This window comes from Cryptomeria japonica, chromosome 7 (genome assembly GCF_030272615.1).
Source record: "Cryptomeria japonica chromosome 7, Sugi_1.0, whole genome shotgun sequence".
NCBI lineage: Eukaryota > Viridiplantae > Streptophyta > Pinopsida > Cupressales > Cupressaceae > Cryptomeria > Cryptomeria japonica.
The window spans coordinates 568,791,964-568,818,681 of record NC_081411.1 but is presented as its reverse complement, the minus strand read 5'-3'; the positions used below and the strand labels follow the sequence as shown (position 1 = coordinate 568,818,681).

Sequence of the window (26,718 nt, the reverse complement as noted above, 5' to 3'; positions counted from 1 at the left end):
CAAATGTTATACCTGGGGTTTGAGTGGTTCTTCCTCTCCTAGCCAGCTCTGAAGAGAATAGCAAACCCCTTCCTCCCTCATAATTTTGAGCTCACTCACAATGAGGTCTCTCTCCTCAACATCGGGTACCATCCTCTTAATGCATGTAATGAGGCCCTCCATGACCTCTCCATTCGGATCTGAGTAAGAACCTCCGAAGCTAAAATGAGGGTTGAGAAAGTACTCTGCTACATGAATGGGTTGGTGGAGCGGATTGTTCCACCTCCTATCAACAATTTCCCAAATGGGATCAAATTTGAGTCTATCCCCCTTGTAGTAATTTTTGATAGACTCTTTGGCCCTATTCATGGCCTCATAAAGATATCCCATTGGGGTTTTATCCCGATCCACCAAGCGAAGAACTCGAACCAAGGGCTTTGACACCTACAATTGAAAAATACAAATTACAAAAAGATTAAATAATGAAGTTACAAATTAGTAATGAGAGACTTGAATGAAGAATAATTAAAATTTAAAAATTAAAGTTTTGAAGTAACAACCTTCACAATCTCTGCAGCCCTTTGTGCAAATTGGCTGTTGAAGACTATGCATGCGACAACCTCTCCTTCAGGCTTCTTTGAATAAGGTGAGTTAAGCCATTCTCCACTCACAAACATTTGTTTCAAAGAAGTCAATGCAGCAAGAATGCTTTGCAACGTCAAGAAAATCGTTGCAAACCTTGTGACACCAGCTCTCACCAAATCTTTCCCTTGAGTGTGTTGTCTCATCAAATTTAGGACCCAAGGGTGATTGTAAATATATTTGGTGACCCTCCTTGCATCTTCCACAACTGGAGTCACCCACTCAAGTTTTCCTATGTCCTCCAAAAGAAGGTCAAGGACATGTGCTGCACAAGGTGTCCAAAAAAGAGGATGCCTCTCTTGGAGGATTCTTCCTGCAAAAGAAGAATTTATTCTTAAGAAATATGCAACCAAGTAAAACAAAGCCCACAACAAATGAAAATATTGCTAATGCCTAAAGGTGATAATTCAAAAGGATTCTACCTGCTGACACATATGCTCCTGCATTATCTGTGATGATTTGCACCACATTCTCTACCCCCACCTCCACGATGACATGCTCCAACATTCCAGCCAATGTTTCTGCATTTTTCACCTTGCTGGAGGCATCAATAGATTTCATGAACACTACATTGTAAGCGACCAAAAAGTTGATGATGGTGCAGTTCTTGCCATCTGTCCACCCATCAGAAAGAATGGTGCAGCCATAATTTGCCCATTCAGTTTTTTGATCCTCCATCACTTCTCTTGTCCTAGCAACTGCATTTGTAAGCAACCTGTGAGTGCAAAGTGAAATTAGGTCTTGGTACACAATTTTGATTTAATAAACAAGAAATCTAAAAATATTTAAAAATGAAATCAAGTGGACTATGTAGTAATTTACTAACCTCCCACTCAAATCCCTGCGAGAAGGGGCCTTGTACCCGTTTCCTTAAACTGTCATAGCAGTCACCAAATTCAGCCAATAAGCATTCTCCACCACATTGAATGCAATGTTGTTGAAGTACCAAAAATCAGCAACTGCAATGTCAGTTTTCTCATGTACCTCCTTATTCCATCTAGTGGCCTCTAATGATGGTTGTGCTCCAGGTGTGTTCCTCGGCACAAAATAATCACCTATCGACCCTGATCGTTGTGATGGAAGTGGAACAGTGCCAGATACTCTACTAGAGGAAGCAAAAGCAATGGGCAAGGTGATGGTGGGTTTGCGGATACGTGGGCCACGCCGAGAGCCCACTATGCGCTCAAGTGCTTCTTCTTCCTCTTCAAGGTCAATAGAAACACCTTGAGATTCAGCTATGGCTGATCTCATGGCTAACTTTGCCCTCTCCCTTTGCAATTTCTTCTCTTCCCCAGCTGCAAGTAGGGCATTCATTTGTCTTTTTATTTCTTCACTGGTCCCAGGGCATGCTCTAGCATCATGCCTATCTATTTCTGCAAGGTGGTATTTGAGGTGGTTGATGCCTCCATGAAGTATTCTCTCACACTTTATGCGTATAATTGACCCAGGATCGGGTCCCTCATAGGCATATCTCCATGCCCCATCTCTAGCACCTCTAGGACGGGTGCTTATATATCCAGATGGGCATGGATCTAGTGGCCATTGCTCCCTTGCCATGATTAATGCTTACTTAACCTACACATGCAAAGTGAAAAAAAAAATTAACATTTTAGTTAAACAATTTAGCACTAAGCAAACTATCTACATTAGTTTAAATAAATTTAGACATCATTCGAAGTTTTTTTTTAAAAAAAAATAGGGTTTGAAATTTGTTTTGAAAACTAGATTCTTCAAAAAATTTATGAAAATTCAACAAAACTTGTGTTAAATTTTGTGTAAATAACTTAGAAATGATTTAGACTACCTAGGAATCATTTGTAATCAATCTAAATGCAACAAAAAAAAAACAAAATGTTTTTAAAAAGCATAGAAAAAAAATTAAAAAACATACCTAGGAATCTAATTTTCCCTTCAAATCCCCTTCAAATCCACTTGGAATCACCCAATAATCACTCCAAATCACATTGCAAGCGCTTCCAAGTGAGTTTCCTCCTTCTCAGCCCAAAACCATATCGAAAAACAAAAAATGACTGTATTTTTTGCCGTTTTCGGCTGTTATGCTAACGCGGGCGAGTTTTTGTTTAAAACTCGCCAAAAAGTCGGCGAGTTTTCTTGGCGGGTAGAAGTCATTACTACTCGCTAGATCCAAAAACTTGGCGAGTTTTTGGCACTCGCCGAGTTTTCGGCGAGTGCGTCATCTATGGTTTAAACATTTAATCACTTGAAGTACAAGAAATGAAATCAGATATAAGATTCTTAAGCATTCAGTTTCTATCATGGCTGAATACGTAGTTATTCAATATTGCATGACAAAAGAGTATTTCTTTTGTCTTATATAAGAAATATGAAGTATAGATGTTTCCAAAGAGAAACATTTGAATATAAAATTCTCATCAGAACATGCAGTGGAATGATTAAATGAGCACCATAAGGTTTTGTCTTACAGACTGGCAAAGATGGTCATTTGGAAATTAATTGTTTGATGAAGATGGATATTTGGAAGCTGCCATTGGTGCAAGAGCACCCTTAGGACCTAATATGCCTACAAGAGGAAAAGTTTATATTTTTGCTTTGTTTTGTGTTGTTTAATGTTTGTAAGGTCATTTGTGATCATTCATGATCATTTTGGATCATTATGTCAAGTTTTGAGTCATTTGGATAAAAATTGTAAAAGTTGCTCAGAAGTTGTCAAAATTGTCATGACAACTTTTGCAACTTGATGACAACTTTTTAAAAGTTTGTTATAAGTTGTTTATGGGTAGTTGCAGGTTAGTTGGGTAGTTGAATATGATTTAAATTGTATAAATTTTGTTCACAAACTCGAATTTGGAGGTTGGAGAGTGTTAATACATAATAGCTTCGGTAAGATAAATGATTGAATAAGAGATAGATGAAGTTTCTCATTCAATCATTTATCATATCGTTAACTATGATAAAATCATCAAGCAATTAATTCATCCTTGATAGCGATTCTATATTTGCATATGAGCAATCTATGGATAATCACATATTCATCTATCTAATGAATTATGTATTTAGATGAATAACAACTAAACATAAATAATGATCACGCTGATTAATATATACCGAATTGAATATATATTATATCGGGTTGCATATAAAGTATACCGTAATATATATCTGGTGGCAATGAATTAATCACCGATAGTTATCGGTGTGTTAGTCTACACTGATAGTTATTGGACACCGATAACTATCGGTTGTCAAGGCTAACACACCAATAACTATCGGCTGTTAGCATTGACAGCCACCGATATACTATCGGTCATTAGCGTTGGGTTAAATACACCGATAAACTTTGGTTGTGATCACCGATTTGTATTTACCGTAACATGCCTTTGTTAGTATAAACAAAAAGGTACAATCAAGTAATGTCTTGATCGGTCATTGCTTGATTGTGCCTCCTTTGTCATATACTTATAGTAAGTGGCATTCTTGAGATAGGACATAGAAAATATTAAATGCTCCTCTCATCTACCACAAGCAAGAAGATAGTTAGACATATACAATAAGAACGTAATAATACATATTAGATAATAGAAATATAACTTGCATATTGAATGTAAATTGAACATCTTTTACAGAGAGGGTTGGAGAAGGATGGAATAAAGAAGGAACTTATTTTTGTAGCATCCTTACATTGTTTTATGAAGTTTTCAGAATTTGCAGTATGAAACATGCCATTGTACGGCCTTTTGATGGCCTCATATTGAGGACTGTAATATATGGATGGAAAGATATTTGTTTCTAGTTTCCAGATCTTTTTGTCTCATTAAATTTGATTGAGTTTTGTGTAAGATATGGCGATTTTGGTGAAGGCTGTCGTGAATGATTGATTTTTTTGTAGTAGTCTGAAAGAAACGTATGGTATGGATTGGTAAGATACAATAACGGTCTGAAACCAATGGGAAAAGGTGGAGAAATGAGTCTAGTTTCATTTCTTTTTGATATGAGCCAATTTCATTAAGTTTTGAATGAGTTATGACATTTTTAGTGAGAGCAGGTCTGTGATAAAACTAGGGTTTCCGGCAAGCATTAAGAAAACTATATCTTTGTATTGCATCATCCCAAAAGGCTCAAACTTGGTGAGAGTCTTCTTTACATTTCTGCACAAGGCTCCTATAAAAGAATTTGGGTTCTTTGATCATTTGGGAAAGATATGGATGTTTTTGTGTGTCTTTTCATAGTAAATGTTATCATGAGGGTTTAATAAAATAATACATTGTTGAGTTGTTTGATGTAATGATGACTTGTGTGCCATCAAAATCCATAGTGAGAGGCCATGATCAGACCAATTGTAAGAACCCTTACTAACTTTGCCCTTAAATCATTGATTTCTACCTTTGGGAATTTTGTCAAACACTTGTCTTGCAAAGTCTGTACTTGCTGTTATGAGTTTTCTGTTTGTATTGTTTGGGTCTTGTACACTGCAATTAATGTTTTGAATGCCTCTAACCATGAAAGATTGACTAACAATGTCATAGAAATGATATGCCAATTGATTTTGATGCATATAAGTAACTAAAAATAACAACTACAGCTGCTTGACAAATCATCAAACACTTGGCATGCAAACTAGAAATTATGTGGCAGCAGCATAATGAAGTTTTTATTAGTTATTCTCACACCAAATAGTTACAAAGGTATAACATGTAATTTCCAAAACTTATGACAGCAAAATTAGAGAACCTGATATGTAAAATGCTTGCTGCAAATGATGGTCTCCACTCTTCAATGGACTGCCAATTAAACACGTTCCTGCTGTAGCTACGAATAATTTGCCAATTAAATGCCTGATTTCTTAGTACTGTAGCACGTCACTATTCACGCCACTGTAGCGTTTCACTATTCACGGATTACTGTAGCACGAGTACTGTAGCGCGGTTACTGTAGCGTCTACTGTAGCGCGGGTACTGTAGCAGCAATTGTATCTTGAAATGATTGCTTCAATTCTGATTTTTAATAGCTACCAAATGAAACTGTAGGTCTGCAATTGATATATATTCGAAAATCTGCATACCCTAGATGTCTTCCCTTCTTTTTAAAGCTCAAATAGAACTCCAGAATGAAGCTCTCCTGAAATGCCAAATTCAGTGGATATTTCACCACCTCAAATGGTTGCAACACTGAAGAATTGTCGCTCTCCAATGGCTGACTGAATCAGAAACCCTTGGCTTCTTCTCCCAAGTTCATAACAAACAAATATCAATTCTCTGGATGGATGATATAAAATGAGCTCTTAAGTCCCTTTTTATTCTTTCTTATGAGAGCTCGAACACTTTCTTGGCCAATGTGGGATTAAAGACATATCCACACATTATAATATTAAAGTGACTTTATTATTATAAAGTTACTTTATAACTTTATAATAACATTAAAATATTTAAATAAATCACTTAAGTCACTTTTAATTAAATTAATTAAATATAAAGTCTCCTTTTTTTATTTTATTTTATTTAATGACTTAATAAGAAATTAATTTAATCAATTTCTCCTTATTTCTCCACTTAGCCTTCGGAGAATGTAAAGGCTAAGAACTCCACTGAGATGCTAAAAAGGTGGGGACATTACAGTCCGCCCTTCCTGAAATTGCTTGTCCTCAAGCAACTTCAACTCCGGATGCTGCAAAATCTCCTCATTCTCCCATGTCGCATCCTCTACTGGCAGGTCCTTCCATTTCACCAAGTACTCTCTTTTAGTATGCCGCCTCAGGTTCCTTTCTCTGAAATCAATGATAGCCTCTGGCACCAATACCAATTTTCCCTCATCATCCAAGGGTGGTAGTACCGTAGAAGGCACAATGTGATGTCCTAGCGCCTTCTTGAGGCGTGACACATGAAAAACGTTGTGCACCTTGCTCTCCGCTGGCAAATCTAACTCATAAGCCACCTCTCCCACTTTCCTGATAATCCTAAATGGACCATAATATCGTGGCTTAAGTTTCTTGGCACCACTCTTCTTGAGAGAGGATTGACGGTAAGGCTGCAGCATAAGATACACCATATCTCCAACCTCAAAAGTCCGCTCAGTCCTCTTTTGATCTGCATACTGCTTCTGCTGATTTTGTGCCTTAGTTATATTATCCTTGAGAGTCTTAACAATGTCTTGACTCTCCTGTAATAAATCACCTGCACTGGGCACTCTACTGTCACTCAAAAGCAGATCCATAAAATTGGGTGCCTCATACCCATACAGGGCCATAAATGGTGACATCTGAATAGACATGTGATAAGTGGTATTGTAGCAATACTCACAGAGATAAATCCACTTTACCCATGCCTTCTGTTGCCTTGCTATATAATTTCTGAGATATCCCTCCACCCATTTGTTCACTATCTCCGTCTGACCATCTGTTTGAGGGTGGTAGCTAGTACTCGGGGTGAGCTCTGTCGCACACAACCTGAATAGCTCCTGCCAAAAGTGACTCATAAACCTGCTATCTCTGTCGCTCACAATGCTTCGAGGTAAGCCATGTAATCTGAATATCTCCTTGAAGAACAACTCTGCCACCTGTGTAGCAGTGTATGTAGCAGTGATTGGAAAGAAGTGTGCAAACTTCGTAAGGCGATCCACAACCACATATATGCAGTCCCTGCCTTGGGCTCTAGGCAGTCCTGTTATGAAGTCCATAGACAAACACTCCCACTTCCTATCAGGAATCAGAAGTGGCTGAAGTAAACCAGCTGGATAGGAGTGTTCTTGCTTATTCTGCTGGCAGGTGGGACACTCCCTAACATACTGAAGTACCTCAGCTTTGAGCCCTTTCCATGTGAAGCACTCTCTAATCTGCCGGTATGTCTTGTAGAAACCAGGATGTCCTGCCATAGGTGAATCATGAAAAGATTTCAGAACCATCCTCCTCACTGCTGGTCCTGGAATCAAAAATATTCGCCCTTTGTAAATGATGAGCTTATTCACAAGGGTGTATCTGCTGTCCTGAATAGTCCCATCTATGAACCCAGCTGCCCAAGTATCCTTTGCATACTCTGCAAGGATCAAGTGTCTCCAATCCTCCGATATGTCTGTCAATAAGCTCAAATGGGGCCTACGTGATAAGGCATCAGCAACTACATTCTGTGTCCCCTTAAAATATGTAATGTCAAAGTCATAGGACTGTAACTTGCTCACCCACTTCTGCTGCCTATCATTGAGATCTCGCTGCCCCAAAAAGTGTTTTAGGCTATTATGGTCGGTCTTGATACAAAATTTGCTACCTACCAAATATTGCTTGAATTTAGCCAAAGCATGCATAATGGCTAACATCTCCTTATCATATATGCTGAAGCTCCGCTCTGGCCCTCTCAATTTCCTGCTCTCATAAGCAATAGGGTGCTTCTCCTGCATAAGCACCGCTCCAATGCCCTCTCCGGAAGCATCACAGTGTAACTCAAAAGGTTTGCTGAAATCTGGTAATGCTAACACTGGACAAGAAGTCATCAACTCCTTAAATTTCTCGAAGCACTCCTGTGCCTCAGGAGTCCACAAGAAAGCTCCCTTTCTCATCAAATCTGTCAAGGGTGCTGCATGCCTGGAATATCCCTCCACAAACCTCCTGTAGAAACCACATAACCCCAAAAAGCCCCTCAACTGTGTAAGGTTCACCGGTGAAGGCCATTCCACAATGGCACGAATCTTTTCAGGATCCATGCGTACGCCCTCTGCACTGATGATGTGACCCAAGTACAACAACTCTGTCATGCCCAAATCACACTTCGACTCCTTTGCATACAAGGACTCTCTGCCCAATATATCCAACACCGTGTCAAGGTGAACCAAGTGCTCCTCCCAAGATCTACTGTACACCAAGATATCATCAAAGAAGACAAGTACAAATTTCCTCAACTGAGTATGGAAACCCTATTCATTGTTGCTTGAAAAGTAGCGGGTGCATTAGTTAGCCCAAATGGCATAACTACAAACTCAAAATGGCCACAATGACATCTAAAGGCTGTCTTCTCGATGTCCTGCTCTCTAACTCTGATCTGGTGATAACCTGATCTCAAATCTATCTTTGAGAAGAAGCAAGCTCCATGAAGCTCATCTATCAACTCATCGATCCTGGGAATGGGGTACCTGTTTTTAATTGTCTTCCTATTAAGCACCCTGTAATCAATGCACATTCTCAATGTCCCATCCTTCTTCTTCACTAACACCACTGAAGAAGCGAAAGGAGACTTACTTGGTCTAATGTGGCCCATAGCAAGTAACTCCTTTATGGTTTTCTCAATTTTGTCCTTCAACCTCTTCGGATGCCTGTAAGGTGTAATCATGATGGGCTTAGCCCCCTCCTCTAACTCAATGATGTGCTCAATACCCCTGTCTGGTGGTCTACCTGGTGGAATGTCACTGAACACCTTAGAGTGCTTAACTCTAAGCTCCTGAATATCAGGAGGGTATTCAATCTTCTGCTGTCCCTCCTGTAATGGCATCAACATGCACTCTGCTGCCCACTCTACCTGATCATGGCGAATCAATCTAGCCATCCTCTGGAAAGAGACCATCCTGAGATCACTGTCCCTGATTGCCTTAAGAATATGTGTCTTCCCATTCACTTTAAACCTCATCTCCATCTCCTTGAGGTTAAGAGTGAACTCACCAATATCGTGCAACCAACTCATCCCAAGGACTATATCTGTATCTCCCATAGGCACAACATAGAAATCTGCCTTGAAGTCATAATTATTAACTTTCAATGGGAGTCCAGTGATCTTACGATCACATTTGATGACATAGCCATCAGCTACCCTTACTCTAATTCCCCCAAACTCCTCTGTTTGTATGCCACGCTTCTCCACCATCCTAGCATCAATGAAATTATGAGTGGCACCTGTATCAACCAAAGTTATAACTCGCTGTCCAGCAAGTACTCCTCTCATCCGGAATGACCCTTCCTGCTTAATACTAGTGAGACGAGCTTCCCTAAGTTGCCCATCTCCTTCCCCATCCTTGGACTCCATTTTAGACAAGTTTTCAGCCTTGTCTTCCTCCTTTTCACCATCTATTTCTTCTATATCAGACTGCTGGTCTGAATTATCTGATTCGGATTCCTCATAGTATGCCCACATAACTCTGTTAGCTTTGCCCTTTGGTCTAAGAGGACAATCATGGTTTGCATCATAGGGTCCCTTACAGTAGAAACATAATTTTTTCTTCCTCAAATCATTTAATGTTTCCCTGTCAAAAGGTGCTGGAGTTTTATCTTTAGAATCATTTTTAAAATCAGTCCTCTCTGGTTTTTTATAAAATGGTTTGTTATCCTTACTAGAAGATGCTCCTTTGGACTGAAATTTGTTTGTTGGGACTGCATGTTCCATACTTCTTGCCTTTTTCATAGCTTCTTGTAAAGAAATAGGATCAAATGCCTTTATCCAACCTCTCAGTGGTTCGGATAGGCCCTCAATGAAAAGAACTATCAATCTACGCTCTGAAATGTTTGGCACCATGACTGCCAACCGCTGAAATTCACCAATGAAATACTCCAAGTTGCCTGTTTGTTTTAGCTGTGCTAAGTCCCTGAAGTAAACCTCTGGATCTTTCTTGTCAAATCTTTCAACCAACCTATCCACGAAGTCCTGGTACTCTGTCACCTGATTATGTTGAAGTGTTACCATACCATGGTACCACCAATCATGTGCTACTCCCTCCAAATGCAAAGTGGCGTATTTGATAGCTTTAATCTCTGTCATTGGCCTCAGTGCCAAAAATGTGTCAAGCTTATGAATCCAAGCTTGAGCTGTCATCTTACCACTCCCATCAAATGTAGGCATAGTAAGCTTGCCTGTAACCCTATTCAGCTCACTATTTTGACCTCGAGGCCTCCTATCCTGTCTGAGTGACCTGTAATGCTGTCTCCTCTGATTAACAAACCTTTCGAATGTCATCCTCTCTCGCACCTGTGGAGTTAATAAATCCCATTCGTCATTCGCAGCCATGAGGATATCTGCGAACATCTCCTCTCCTGGTTCTCCTGTAGGTGCTACCTCAGGCTCGTCTCTAATGAAGGTAGGACGTGTAGGCCTGTCTGCTGTCCTGGAATGAGTCCTATGAGCTCTAGGTGACCCCACTGCACTCCTGTTATCCCCTTGCTCCTGATTCTGTCTGTCTTGTGGGTTCATGCGCTCAATCATGGTGGTGAGTGCCTGCAAGGCCTGAGCCATCTGCTGCTGTCCTGTAGCCATTGCTCTGAAAAATTCCCTTGTTTCTTGCTCCTCATTCCTGTCGCCTCTGGGTGGGCTACCCCCTTGCCTGTCGCCCATGGTGCCCGGCTGCCTGTCAAATTCTTGTTCCCTGTCAAACAAAGCTCGCCTGCGAGTGTAATATCTGTGAGAGCCAACCTCAGGTGGCTGCATGTGATTGCTAAACCCTCAGGATGGCAGGATTTAGCTCTGATACCAATGTAAGAACCCTTACTAACTTTGCCCTTAAATCATTGATTTCTACCCTTGGGAATTTTGTCAAACACTTGTCTTGCAAAGTCTGTACTTGCTGTTATGAGTTTTCTGTTTGTATTGTTTGGGTCTTGTACACTGCAATTAATGTTTTGAATGCCTCTAACCATGAAAGATTGACTAACAATGTCATAGAAATGATATGCCAATTGATTTTGATGCATATAAGTAACTAAAAATAACAACTACAGCTGCTTGACAAATCATCAAACACTTGGCATGCAAACTAGAAATTATGTGGCAGCACCATAATGAAGTTTTTATTAGTTATTCTCACACCAAATAGTTACAAAGGTATAACATGTAATTTCCAAAACTTATGACAGCAAAATTAGAGAACCTGATATGTAAAATGCTTGCTGCAAATGATGGTCTCCACTCTTCAATGGACTGCCAATTAAACACGTTCCTGCTGTAGCTACGAATAATTTGCCAATTAAATGCCTGATTTCTTAATACTGTAGCACGTCACTATTCACGCCACTGTAGCATTTCACTATTCACGGATTACTGTAGCGCGAGTACTGTAGCGTCTACTGTAGCGCGGGTACTGTAGCAGCAATTGTATCTTGAAATGATTGCTTCAATTCTGATTTTTAATAGCTGCCAAATGAAACTGTAGGTCTGCAATTGATATATATTCGAAAATCTGCATACCCTAGATGTCTTCCCTTCTTTTTAAAGCCCAAATAGAACTCCAGAATGAAGCTCTCCTGAAATGCCAAATTCAGTGGATATTTCACCACCTCAAATGGTTGCAACACTGAAGAATTGTCGCTCTCCAATGGCTGACTGAATCAGAAACCCTTGGCTTCTTCTCCCAAGTTCATAACAAACATCAATTCTCTGGATGGATGATATAAAATGAGCTCTTAAGTCCCTTTTTATTCTTTCTTATGAGAGCTCGAACACTTTCTTGGCCAATGTGGGATTAAAGACATATCCACACATTATAATATTAAAGTGATTTTATTATTATAAAGTTACTTTATAACTTTATAATAACATTAAAATATTTAAATAAATCACTTAAGTCACTTTTAATTAAATTAATTAAATATAAAGTCACCTTTTTTTATTTTATTTTATTTAATGACTTAATAAGAAATTAATTTAATCAATTTCTCCTTATTTCTCCACTTAGCCTTCGGAGAATGTAAAGTCTAAGAACTCCACTGAGATGCTAAAAAGGTGGGGACATTACACCAATATTATATTTCCTTGCTGAAGTTTAGATGACATGTGTGAAATAGACCAAAGAAGCAATGTATCCAAGTGGTGTAATTGGAATGCACCTTAAATTCATTAAAGTATAACTTGTATGTTGATTGATGTTACCCCCTCATCTGCATCAAAGAAGAAGCATCATATTTGGCTGTAAAGCCATAGATAGTTAGTATATATGTCGTTGGCATTATGTCAAACAACTATCAAAACTCCAAAACATGTTTAGCCTAGCTGACTACAGTACTCTTTGAAGACTTGTGTTTTGCAATATTCAAGAGAACATTGAAACTTCTGCATAACAGTGTTTAACAATTGTAGGGTCTTCTGAGATAGATTTGTAGGCATAGAGATTAATCTGGATTTTTATACAATTCCAAGAGGTTGTACCTTGGATGTGAGCACACCAGTTTGTTAATATATCTTCTCAATGAGTAGTTCAAACTAATGACAATCAGTCTGCCAAAGAAAATGTGGCTTTTTAAAATTAAAAACAGTGTATGGTTTCTATTTTTTCTGTGACAACTGCAAAACGCTTTTTTAAATTTGCAATAAGTTGGAATTTGATTCTCCTCATGAGGGTCTTAATGCAAGTTGAGAATTGAAACTGCTAGAAGTACAGTGTAGTTTTCTTCTTCAAATACAATGCTGCAAAATATGAGAATGTTAATAATTTAGGGAACATCAAAAGGGATTGTAAAGATCTTGAAGAATATACTGTGTTCTTTAAGTTAACAGAAGTGAGATCCAAATATCAATTTTTCCCTTGGCAATTCTCTACAGTATTTGCAACCTGAAATAACTTCAGCTTCTAAAGTTTGCAGTTATGTGGACTGTGCTTCAGTAAGGTTGAGTGTTTCTCAAGTATCCTTTTTCATTGACTATTGGGGAATTCTTGATACTATGGATTTTTTGCTTTCTACCCTTGCAAACTGTTGATAACAAAGGTTTGTCTTCATCAATAGCATGCACTTTACAACAATATATTGAAAAGGGACTCTCTCACAATCTTGGTTCAGGTTATTTACCACGAGGATCTTTCATTGACACTCAAGAATCCTAGGGATGGGAATGGGGGACCAAGCTATGACGTGCCTGAGGATAGTTAGGAAGGCAATTACAACACATGTTTGTTCTACTCCATGCCATCAAAATATTTGATACTATCTTTGCATGTTGAAAACCTTTAGGTTGGTTAGAAAGATCCTTTTGAGATATGATTTCCTATTTCAGGCAAAAAATATTTGATTGCATTTTTTCATGCCAAACAATTTTAAGCATTAGATATTGTGTAACAAATATAATTCTGATTCATCTCCTTTTTGTTAAGGGTTTCAATCTGTTGGTAAATGGTTTTTAGTACAAGCTATTTACATATCACCTAGAAAATGTTTGATATTAGAATGTTGGACTCATTAATATGGCTTGTAAGGCTTATCATGCAGATATATTTTGTGATCTTATATTTAATTATTATTTATTTTTTATTGGGTAATTATTCTTCTGTGATGGTGAGTTCAGACAAGAGTACAAGGAATTGAATAAACTGCGCAACTTTCTTCCACAAGTGCCATTTGTTGCCTTAACTGCAACAGCCACTGAGAGGTATGTATTTTTTTGGTACCTTTGATTTCTTAAAAACTTCATGAATGAGGAACTGGAGTCCTATGTTCATAATTTTATTGGAACTACATCTTTTTTGAAAATATATTTCATTGATTGAGAGAAATGTTTTCTTTTTTACTATTTAAAATATTTTTTTCAATTTGATTTTGTGTTTTAGTGTGGTTGAGTTATGTTGTTATTTTGAATTGATTGATAGTATCCTTATACTGCTTTTGTATTGTTATAATTACATTAGAATAAGGATGATGATATTTTTAAATATATCATGCTATGGTGTTTTGTAATGTTATGATTACATGGGAGTAAGGCTGATTATATATTTTAATGTGTTTTGATGCTTCCATAGTAAGGTTAATTATATTTTAACATTTTTTGATGCTTCCGTTGTCCATGGTGTTAGGAAAGAGCTTTTGGAAAAGAGCACATATTTTATGATGGTTCAAATTTCAGACCACCTAAGAGCACCATCACTAGGAGACAAAAGAAAGATGCCTTAAATATATGTTTTATTTTTTAGACTGAATTATACTACAACTAGACAATGACATGTTTAACTAACTTTGTGTATATGCTTTGTACCTATGTTACCCCAAGTTTCCAGGACGGTAAATATTTTTGCCAAATTTGGGGATGGGGGGGGGAGTGTGATGTCCCCATCCAAATGATCTAAACATGATAACATAATAAATAATAATACAATTAAAATATATATATCCAAATAAATGAATAGAATGAACTATATAATTAATATTAATTTCATATTTATCAAATAATAATATAAATTTTACAATATTATATGATTGACAAAATAACAAACTATAATAATACATTATTGCAAAAATAATATAAATATTGTATTATTAAATCATCCTAAATAAAGTTAATTATTAAATTACATATATGTAAACTGCCGTGTCAGATAATGTCCCCTCACAATAGACAGCACATGAAGTTAAGTTTGATCAATGTTGTGAAGACAACAACTTTAGTTATTAAGGAACAATCAGCAACTAAAGGAGATACAGATAATCAACAGTGCTCAAGATAATCGAGAATTCACTAAAGATAAAAACAGACTTAATGATAAATCATTTTCGAAAGAATGACGCTAACCGAGCAGTCATCATTTAAAAATAGGTGATTATATCTAAAGCAAACAACTCATGCAATTATCTTTGAGGATGATTCGTGGCAAAGAAATGAAGCAATTAGTGTTTTTTTGAGGGAGGTAGCAATAACCAAAAATTAAGTGAAATAGTGCTCTCTATTAAAGAACTGGTGGGGTACGATTTGAAAGGTTAAAAGGAGGCGTGATGTGTTTGTTAAAAACATAAGTGGCTATAGAATAAATAAAGCGCTTTGTCTATTCACAAAAGGTGCGATAAACGTTAATAAAGAAAGGAAACCAATTCGATAGAAAGAGGCAATAAAACGATATGATTAGTATATGATGAAGAAGTAAAAGGTTTATAAAGTAAAAAGGTGCGATTAGTGAAAATGTGCATAAGGTGTCTTTCTACTCATGAAGACATAAAGACATATAAAGAGATCTTATTGTTAAAGTTTGTATCAGATTTTGAATATATAATATTATGATTATGATATCAGGTTTTCAGATTTTGTGAGGACAGCTGAAGTGGATTTGATATTAATTGTTTTCTATATCTCCACCACCCTGCTGCCTCCCTTCCTTTATATGAAGGAAGGCATGCCTCCGTAGAGGCATGCCTCTACGTGGATTGAAGTCCACGTAGGGGCATGTCCCTACGGGGACATGTCTCCTGATCGTCGAGACCACGATCGATATAAACACAATGTTAAATGCGGTTTGATTATAGTTAAATGCTCAGTCGGTAATAATACCAAAATATGATTTAATTTCATCGTTTAATAAATATCAATAATGTATATATATATATATATATATATATATTATTAAATCATATTCTTTGATTTAACAAATAAGCAAAACACATTAAGTTTTGCAATGGAGACTAATTAGGATAAAATAGAAATCAAGATGCTTAAGGCCAATAGGGCAATTAAACATTTGGTTTCATCGATCAAAATTATCTGACCGAAGCTACACAACATTAATGCTCCCTCTTAGCTAGGGAGGATTAATTCTATCCCAAAGTAGAAGATACAAATGATATCACCTCCTCGTGATATCTGAGAAACATGACATGAACACAAATATCACGTCACATGATATTTGTCATGCTTCTTGTTGTGCGTATACCACACACACCCCGTCATTGACAGGGACCCCGTTTTGAGTTTGGTCTGCCCGCTTAGTGGGAGAGAAGTGAAGGAAGCGTTCAATGTTTTGAAGTAAACCTCGCATGAGTTGCCTTAGAAACCCAATTTCGCTAAGCAGAATGAGCAAAAGGATAAAGTTCGGAAGTTTCATGCCCTCTGAAAATCTCGCAAAATAGTTAAATCGCCTGAAAATGACAAATGAACATACTCGCAAAAAGGCCATTCAGGCCGAAAACAACTTCAAGCTCATAAATCGGCTAAGTGGGCCAAAAATAATAAAGCTTCACAGTCTTGCAAGCTCGGCTTGTAAGCCAAAAATGAAACAACAGTTGAAGGTCGTGCAAATGATACCTTCGGTCCGAAAATGTTTTAAGTTGAAAATCGTGCAGAAGGGGCTCCCGAAAATCATTAAGGCGAGGGCAAGGTCAAAGGCTTTCTGAGCCGAACCACCCCCCAATCTCGCGAGATCGACATTTTGGCCGAAAAACAAAAAAACTTGCAAAACTACGGTGTAGGCCGAAAATTTTCAATCCTCCAAAATCGCGCGATATACATTTTCGGCCCGAAAGACTTGATGAGTTCAAGTTCGCAAAATATCCTTTCATGTTGAAATCGTGATAAACACTTAGGCCGAAAATTGTAAAAAAGACTAAGTTCGCGAATTGCCCATTTCAGCCGAAAACCCTAAGTCGCATATTTTCAGTTTCATGCCATATTATCTCCAAGGGCTGAAAATGTCACAAGTCCCGAAGATCATTAAAATCATGAAAATATGCTTTTGGGCCGAAAATGACCTTCTAACCCAAAAACGCAAAAATGAGAAGTAAAGGCATTTTAACTAAAATTTGGCAAAAAGGCCTTTTAGGCCGAAATCACTTAAAAGTTTGCAAAAAGGCCTTTTAGGCCGGAATCACTCAAAAGTTTGCAAAAAGGCCTTTTAGGCCGGAATCACTCAAAAGTTTGCAAAAAGGCCTTTTAGGCCGAAATTGCTTAAAATTTGGCAAAATGGCCTTTTAGGCTGAAATCGTGAAGATGTTAGAAGAGAGGCGTTTTAAAACTTTGCAAAAGGCCTTTTTGGCTGAAAATCTAATAAGTCGAAATCCTCATAGGCCGAAATTCAAAAAATGCTTAGAGGTTTCAAATTGCCTAATATGCACGAAATTCCAAAGAGAGATGCAAATGAGCATTTAAAATAAAATCTCACATTTCACCTCTATCAAGGGGAGAGACATTTAAAAGATACATCTCACAAAGAGCTTCTCAAGCCCGCACTCCATCGAGACGAAGACCGACGTCATAAATAAAATTTAATATTTGTCAAGTTAAATTTTGTTAATTTTTCAAATGATTAATGTGGGTTAAAATTGATTGTTTGCAGGGTGTCATCGCAGAGGACCAAGAGAAAGCCTGAAACGCAAATCGAAGAAGGATCGCAACCAGGGCCAGGTGCTGGAGGAGAAAAAGATGCAGTGCAGGATAAGAGCAATGAAGCATTGGGAAGTGTGTCGCTGTGCCACCAGACCACAAAGTTGAAGTGCACCATCGGGACCAAAGAACGAAGAACACTCTGAATGCGGCAAGTCTATGCATTCTCGAGAAATACACAGTTGGATTTAATTCCAGAAGTTTAGTTTCTGAAAACTGAAACTGTTTTATTGTAAAACTGCTTGTGGGCCCCACTCAATATATTTTGAAACAAAGGGGAAACAGGTCAGTTGTGGACAGTTATGTCCCAACTACCGGATAGACTCAAATTGAATCCAGACAGTTGCAGGCTAAGTCACCAGGTTCGGTCGAATTTCATCCTTGAAGTTCGAAATTCGCCGAACTTCAAAAAAAGAAAACATCGTTGAAATTTGAATTTAGTTTTTTTTTTCTTATAATTTTTGGCCTTCTTCTGTTAATATTTTTTAAACACGTCTTCAGTCTGTCGTGAGTCGTGGCCTGCAGGAGTAGTCGCGGAACCGTGATAGTCGCAGTCTGCAGGAGAAGTTCGCCTGCAATTCTTGCCACCGTTCGTGCCCTAGCATATGTTTCTTATGGTTTATATTTTATAAATATGTCATCTTTTTGTAACGATTTCAAATCTATTTATTAATGTTAAACTATTTAGGCAATTTTATAGATATATTACATATATTTATTAAAAATTTTTTAAAATTACATATGGCGAATTTAATTCGAATTTTTTACATTTCGAATTATTCCCTCATCGAACTTCATTCGAATTTAAAGTGGTCGAACTTCGAATTCGAATTCGAACCTGGTGACTTAGGTTGCAGGTAGTTGAGATAGTGGTTGGATAGATGACTGAGAGTTTAATGGGCATGGGTTACAGCTGCCAGCTTCTAGATGGCAGATTGCAGCCCTTGGATGGAGTCAATCCTGCCCTTCGATTCAAAATTGTAAATTCTATAAAAGGCAGAGGCCTTTCTTTTGTAAAGGGTTAGAATTTTGTAGTTAGATTTTAGAGTTAGAATAGGTTAGATTTTAGGCATAGCATAGAGATGCTGCAAAAATTGTTGTAATGGCAGCTGAAGCAAATATATGAACATTGAAATATGGTGTTTGTTGTCTTTGTTTTAGTCTGTTTACATGGTTTCTTTCAGCCGGTTAATTTTAGAGTGCAGGGATGTTAATGGTGAAGTGTGGAGGGGTATTTGATGTATTTTTGGTTCATACCATTGGGGGTCTGTTGATTGTAGGTCACCGTGCATGGTTAGTCTGAACCCAAACTGTGCTTAGTTCAACTGCAGGTGTCTGTCTTAGGCTGCGCTAGAATTGGGTGCCTAAAACGAGTGTCTCCAGTCTGAAAATCCTTCATCCCTTGGAGCTTGCACCATTTTTGTCTAGTTGTGAGGGTATCTCTGGCGAAACTAGAACTGGTTTATCGAAATCTGTCTACCCTCTGCATCAACTGTTATCATCCTTGTCCTTAGGCTTCTTGAACCCTTCTGTTTTGCTTTTATTTCCGCATTCGAGAATCGCAGTAGACCAGTTTGTTGCAAAACGTAAGTCCCCTTTGTGTTTCCAGCAAAACACATCAACTACTAAGCTATCCTGCAGTGAAGACCTGACAATCGAAACCTTGAGGTCGTCCCCATTGATCAATTGTAACAACATTAGCGATTTCCTTATCTCAAGAGATGATAGGATACTTAGCATTGTATTCTGCGTTGGCTGGATGAAGTCGTAGTTCCGCGATTTTAGCCACGTCAACACTTCTCAAAAGATTATGCAAAGACTATGATATGTGCATTGGTATCACGTCACATGATACCTATCATAGGGATATAAATCATGGCATATCTATGAATATTATGTAACATAATATTCACCATGATTATCTCAATCATTATGACTTTTCAAGATATCAAGTCTCATGATATCTATCATAATGTCTACAAAGATGATAAGTATCATGACAGAGTCACAGATATCAAGTCTCATGATAGTGAGGTCAGAGTATTGTGAAGTCGTCACTTCACAATATCGACTATAAATAAGTGAACATTTGAAAAATCCTCATCTTTCAAAAGTACACAATGATCAAACAGTCATGGAGTCTCACACATGAAAAAACAAATAATAGTACAACAAATTACATTCTCAAATTAATTTACATTTCCAACCATGCCAAGTTTCTCATGAAAGTATTCAACCTTTGTCTTGGACAGTGGTTTGGTGAGAATGTCTGCGGTTTGTTCTCCTGTACTAACATACTTAAGTTGGATTACATTCGTTTCGACCATGTCTCTAACATAGTGGTAAGGTATCTCAATATGTTTAGACCTATCATGAAACACTGGGTTCACAAAGAGCTTTATACAGCTCTGGTTGTCACAAAGAATAAGAGTCGGATTCAGTGGTTGACCAAATAAACTCACAAGGAGTTTTCTTAACCATACTGCTTGTCTTGTTCCCATGGAAGCTGCAATATACTTGGCTTTTGTAGAACTCTGAGCTACTGAGGATTGCTTTCTACCGATCCATGAAATCATAGCTGTTCCTTGACTGAAACAACACCCTGATGTGCTTTTCCTGTCCACTACACTTCCAACCCAATCTGAATCTGTGAATCCATGAATATCTAGTTCAACATTAGTATACTTAAGGCCATATCCAATAGTACCACGTAGGTATCTCAAAATGTGTTTTGCAACCATCAAATGTATCTCCTTTGGATCACACATAAACTGACTAAGTGCGTTAACTGAATAACATATGTCCGGTCTGGTGTTAACCAAATACATTAGGAACCCAACAATCTGCCTGCACAAAGTAGGATCTGCAAATTCTGATTCTAAAGTAACTTCTCTTAATTTGTGCAAGTTTGTTTCCATGGGAGTGGACATCGGCTTGCATTCCATCATTCCAAACCTCTTTAGAATATCAATAGTGTATTTTCCTTGATTTAAGGTGATGTTGTTTGTCTGTTGCCAAACCTTTAAGCCAAGGAAGTAATGTAGAAGTCCCAAGTCTTTCATGTCGAATTCTGAAGTAAGGTCTTGCTTGCATTGAGCAATTAGGTGATCTTCCCCTGTGATTATTAAATCATCAACATATAGGATAAGAATCAACATTTCACCATCTAATACTTTGGTCTAAAGTTGGATCTGCATCATTCTTGAAGAAGTTTAAGCCCATAAGATATTTGTCTATTCTTTCATACTAGGCTCGAGGAGCCTGCTTTGAGCCCATATAATGCTTTCTTCAGTCCGCATACATATGCATTATTCTCATGTATGACAAATCCTTCAGGTTGTTCTAGGCATACTTCTTCTATAATCCCGTTCAAAAATGTTGTTTTCACATCCATCTGATGGATCTTCCACCCTTTAGATGCTGCTATGGCAATGATAGTTCTTATAGAGGTATATCTGGCAACTGGGGCAAAGGCTGCATGTTTGATTTTAAACAGCCATTTGGAGGATACTATTAATTTGTCTTTGGGTCGGGGTACAATATCCCAAATGTCATTTCTAATGATAGAGTGATATTCTTCAGTCATAGCATCCTTCCATACTTGTCTTTCTAGGGCCTCTTTTACATTGGATGGTTCTTAGTTTATAATTTCACTCATCAAGGCAACATCGCTGGAAAACCTATGAGGTCTCTTGCTTTCCCTAAATGTTCCTTGGGGTGCCGCATAGTCTTTTGCTTCTTGAATCATTTTTCTGGCCCAAAGAGGCCTTTTACGATTCTCAGGAGTGTTACTAGAATCATTTGGAGGATCTATGTCATCATATTGTTCTTCATTGTTTATCATTCTTGGGGTCTCCCTCTGAGTCTCAGGGGCAGGATCTTATTCCATGTTTTGAGGGGAATCTAGGTCCTTCTAATTCTTGAGATCTCCTAGATTTCATCAAGGCAATATCTTCTTCAAATATTACATCTCTACTTAATTCAATTTGTTGTTGACCAGGTATGTAAATCCTGTAAGCCTTGGATGTTTTACTATAACCTACAAAAATGCCTTTTCTGCCTGAGGAATCTAGTTTGGACCTCTTCTCTTTAGGTATATGGATAAAGACAGGACAACCAAAGATTCTTAGGTGACTTATGTCAGGCTTAACTCTGGAGAAGGCTTCTTCAGGGATTTTGTCATCTAGGAGAGAGTGAGGGATTCTGTTTTGAACCTATACAACAGTGCTAGAGGCTTCCGCCCAAAAAGAAGTGTCTATATTTTGATCATACATCATGGTTCTAGCAGCTTCTACAATAGTTCTATTCTTTCTTTCTGCTACCCCATTTTGTTGAGGATTACAGGGAACGGTGTACTCCCTCTTAATACCAACTTTTTAACAATTTTTAAAAAATATTTCTGAAGTGTATTCCCCCCCATTGTTTGTTCTTAAGATTTTGATTTTCTTACTAGATATATTTTCTACTAGGACTTTGAATTCCTTAAATCTCATAAGGATTTCCTTTGACCCTTTACATTTTAGAAAATAGATCCATGTCTTTCTAGAATAATCATCTACAAAAATAATGTAATACAAAAATCCCCCTAGAGAGGTTACGAACATGGGGTCCACATAAGTCAGAATGAACAACTTCTAATATTTTTTTGGTTTTGCTATTGCTGGAGTGAAACATACCTTTTGTGTTCTTTCCAAGAGCACATCCCTTGCACGTACCTTCATGTTTTTGCTTCAATTTAGGTAGTCCGATCACCATCCTTTCAATTGTGGGAAGAGCTTGAAAATGTAGGTGTCCTAACCTCCTGTACTAAATTCATTTGAGTTTGGAGATTCATGCAACAAGTCTTGAGGGAGAGATGTGCATAGTTTATAGAGGCATCCATGCCTCACTCCAATTGTGTAGGCTTTCTTGATGGTTGAATTCTTTGGCCAAGCCAAGACTTTTCCTTCCATGAAAGTGATTCTATACCCTTTGTCTTCAAATGCTGAGATGGAGACTAGATTTCTCCTTATCCCTGGTACATATAATACACCTTGGAGTTGAAGGGAGATTCCTGATTTTAGATTTATTGTGCAGGTCTCGGGTAGCGTGAATCATCCTCAATAGTTACTTCTTCATTTGAATTTTCTATTAGATCATCAAGGTGCTCTTTGAATCTAGTAATGTGGCAGGATGCTCCACTGTTGATTACCCAGGTGTTAGGGTTAGTTGATACCTGACTTGAGAGAGCTGAGTAGGATACAAGTCTTTTTGAATTATTCTCTTCCCTTGATTTGCCAACTTCTGCAATGGACGCTTGAGACTTTAGTCTGTCTGGACACTTAATGGCATAGTGCCCATGTTCATCACATCTGAAGCATTGTACCTTGGTCATATCCCTCTTTCTCTTATAAGAGTGTTTTCCTTTAGATTCTTTGTCCTTCTTCCCTTTGAAGTTTCTTTTCTTTCCCTTTTTGTGTGAGGAAGAGTTCAGAACATGAATGTCTTCATTTATAGAATTTTGATTATACCCTCTTGCAATGAGCCTAGATTCCTTTTGAATACAATCGGTCTTCAATCTATCAAATTTGGGTAGTTCAACACGAGCACTAATTCCTTGTATGAATCGTTCCCAAGATCCTGGTAGCCCATTTAATGCTAACATGATTAGCTCCTTACTATCTATGATATGTCCAATGGTGGAAAGCTGGTCTTGTAACTCCGTGATCCTCATGAAATATGAAGTGATAGATTCACCTTTATTCATCTTCATGTGATGGATTTTCTGCTTTAAGGATGGAGCTTTGCTAGTGTTGTTAATTTCATACTGTTTTCCAACGTTGAATACATTTATATGCTGTATCTAGTTTGGAGATTAGGGGCACTACGTGATCCTTGACTGCATCTACTAATATTTTCATAGTTTTATTATTGTTCTTAATCCATAATCTTTGCTCATCTTCATCTTCCAGCATGGTTGATTCCTTATCCACAAATTTTTCTAACTCTTGTTCTCTTAGGGTGATCATAATCCTGAATTTCCAAGAGACAAAGTTTGATGCACCTTCACGGTCCTCAAATCTGACCCCATTTGCCATTTGAAGAAGAATGTGTAATTAGAAAGAATATATATATATTATCTCTTATCTCTTATATGCTCAAATCTGATATGATCTTCCTTAGATTGGCTCTGATACCATGTTGAAACATGGACCAGCTAGGACTCAAAACTAGGACCTTCCATACACTGCTGGAGTGCTCTACCACTGAGCTACTGGCCCCTCTTGGACCAGTCCATCGTCGGTCCAGGTGTGGCTTATTTCCAACACCAACACCCCCTCTTAAGCCACACCTCTCGTGTGCGGCTCCTAGCCTGAACCTAGCTCTGATACCATGTTAAAGTTTGTATCAGATTTTGAATACATAATATTATGATTATGATATCTTCTTTTATGATATCAGGTTTCCAGATTTTGTGAGGGCAGCCGAAGTGGATTTGATATTAATTGTTTTCTATATCTCCACCACCCCGCTGCCTCCCTTCCTTTATACGAAGGAAGGCATGCCTCCGTAGAGGCATTCCTCTACATGGATTGAAGTCCACGTAGGGGCATGTCCCTACGGGGGACATGTCTATATATATATATATATCATATTCTTTGATTTAACAAATAAGCAAAACACATTAAGGTTTGTAATGGAGACTAATTAGGATAGAATAGGAATCAAAATGCTCAAGGCCAATAGGCCAATTAAACATTTGGTTTCATCGATCAGAATTATCTGACCGAAGCTACACAACATTAACACTTATGGGGATTGGAGGGGAACATAATGGAATTAGGTTAGAAAGGAGAGTAAGGAGGAAGATCATCTAGATCAGATCAGAACTGTTATTAAGTTACCGGCAGAAGGAAAGTGCTGGAGATTACCAAAAGCGCACTCAGATTAGAATTGCGAACGATACATATCTAATAAAAAGAGTATGAGCTTGACAAGGATTACCTCCATAAATGGAGTGGCATAAGGATGAATTTATTTTATTAATTTATATTCTCATTGGGGAGGGCTCAATGAGCAGCAAGGAATCATTCTCTTATTTATTTACCCATATCTGGAATATTCGGTGGAATGAACAAAATAATATATATATATATACCAGTCCAAAGACTAAACTGTAAAAAGATCATATGTAGATTTGTGAAGGTGGAGGGTGTAAGAAATATTTATCAGATTTACACCAAGGCAGAAATATATAGAAACACTACAACAGATTTAAAGGAGAGGACACACAAAGTGTTTATAGGAGATCATTGTGAGAGAAGATTTATAATCATTTCATGGCCTTTGAAGATTAAGTTACAAGGGAGAGCTACAACATAAGTTGTGAGAATCTATTTTATTACAATTCTAATCTGATGGTTCAGTTTAGCAGCAGTAATGTATAACATTGAGATATATATATCTCAAGTATACATATCAGAAAAAAGTTATTAAGATAAGTCCTATCCTTTGAACTATTCTTAAAATTTTAAGTTAAATGTCATAATAAAATGTCTTTAGTCTGGGTAAATTTTGTATTACAGTTCTCACCTTAAGTCAGAATTGATGTTTCAGGATTAAATTAAGGAAATTCCCAAATTGGGACATTACAGGGAGGGACGGCAAAGGGGATGGCTATATAAATATAGGGAAAATTTAAATGTTCATATGAAAACATGGATAAAGCATATGCATATATACATTATATTCATATGAAAACATGGATATAGCCTGTGTATAATACTATGAAAACATTTTAGAGCGTAAATTTTGAACATACAATATTGCCAATGCTCAATATCCATTTATAACTCAGAGTTTCAATTCATTGACATTGTCAATATGTATATGATAATAGATATTAAAGCAATAACATACAAAATGCCCAAAGGCTACACTGCTGCCATATAGTTTCATAATTCATTGTCAATTACGATATGAAAATCAAAATACAAAAAAACAAAGTACAATGCTGCTGCTAATCTGCATCTCCTTACAATGCATCAAAGTTAGAGTTCTCTGACTCTCTACTACTATTATGGTCCACGTCCACCTTATCCAATGGAATCCCAACCAATCCTTCTGGCGCCTCCTCCTCATCAACCCGGGCCACATCTTTGAAATCAACATCCCATCGTAAAGATGGATGTAATGTCCCCTTCTCGATGATGTGCTTTCAGTGGTCCATTGGCCTATTCCTGAGACCCGTAGGCTATGTGGAATGAAGAATTAGGGTTTCAAACGCTGGTGAAGCGAGAACTTACTATTTTTAGTAAGTTAGGGGTTGGCTGTTTGTATGATGCTATCTTACTGAGATTTCCATGCTTTGTCACTAGGGTGCGAAGATCATGCTTTTCAAAGTAGTAATTCATGACTTAGTATTTTTTAGTAAGTGGCAATATGGAGCATTTCTATTTTTGGAAATGGACAACGTTCTGATCCTGCAGTAGTTCTAGGGTCTTCTTTACTCCGCTTCATCTTGGTTTTTGTTAGTGATCAGTATGGGAGTCATAAGTAATTTAATTAAATATTATTTCTTTGTCAAAGGTTTAATATTTAAATATTTGCGTTTACTGATTAAACATATTGAGGATGACTTAGGGAAAAATAATTAATTAATATCCATGTGTTATTTTCCTAAGTCAAAATGAGTATTTGTTGGTGGCAATTAGGGAGGATTAAACATCTCTTGTTTAATGTTTTTTATATTGCAAAAAAACGCCACCGTAAGGCAAAAGTTTGAACTTGCCTAGGAAGAGGGAAGTGGGCGCCATGTTGGAAGACTTGAAACAAAATGAAAGGGAAATTGAGTTGAATTTGGGTGCCATTTTGCATTTGAATTTGGGGGAGCTTGGAGTTATAAATATGAGACTTGGGCTCTGTTGATGTGTTTTTTATGCACATGTGAACACAAAATAAAATACCAAGGTATCTTATCCTCTCTTGAACAAAGTTTCCCGACTGCTGAAGATCTCGTTGAAGGATCAATTAGAGTAACTCCAAGGTTCTTGTAAGTAGGGTCTCTATGTGTGGATAAGCTTCTCGCGGTATGATGTGATTTTGCTGGAAT

The 26,718-nt window shown here is 37.5% G+C and overlaps 1 protein-coding gene across 2 annotated transcripts in view; it reads left to right on the top strand.

Moving 5' to 3' along the window:
- LOC131036323 (uncharacterized) overlaps positions 1-26,718 on the top strand; it is a 253,892-nt gene that overhangs the window by 93,690 nt on the left and 133,484 nt on the right. For both annotated transcript variants that reach the window (XM_057968171.2, XM_059209411.1), the window contains one exon: positions 13,836-13,919. In XM_057968171.2, the coding sequence (XP_057824154.2) occupies positions 13,836-13,919 (84 nt within the window). The remainder of the gene's footprint in view (positions 1-13,835; positions 13,920-26,718) is intronic.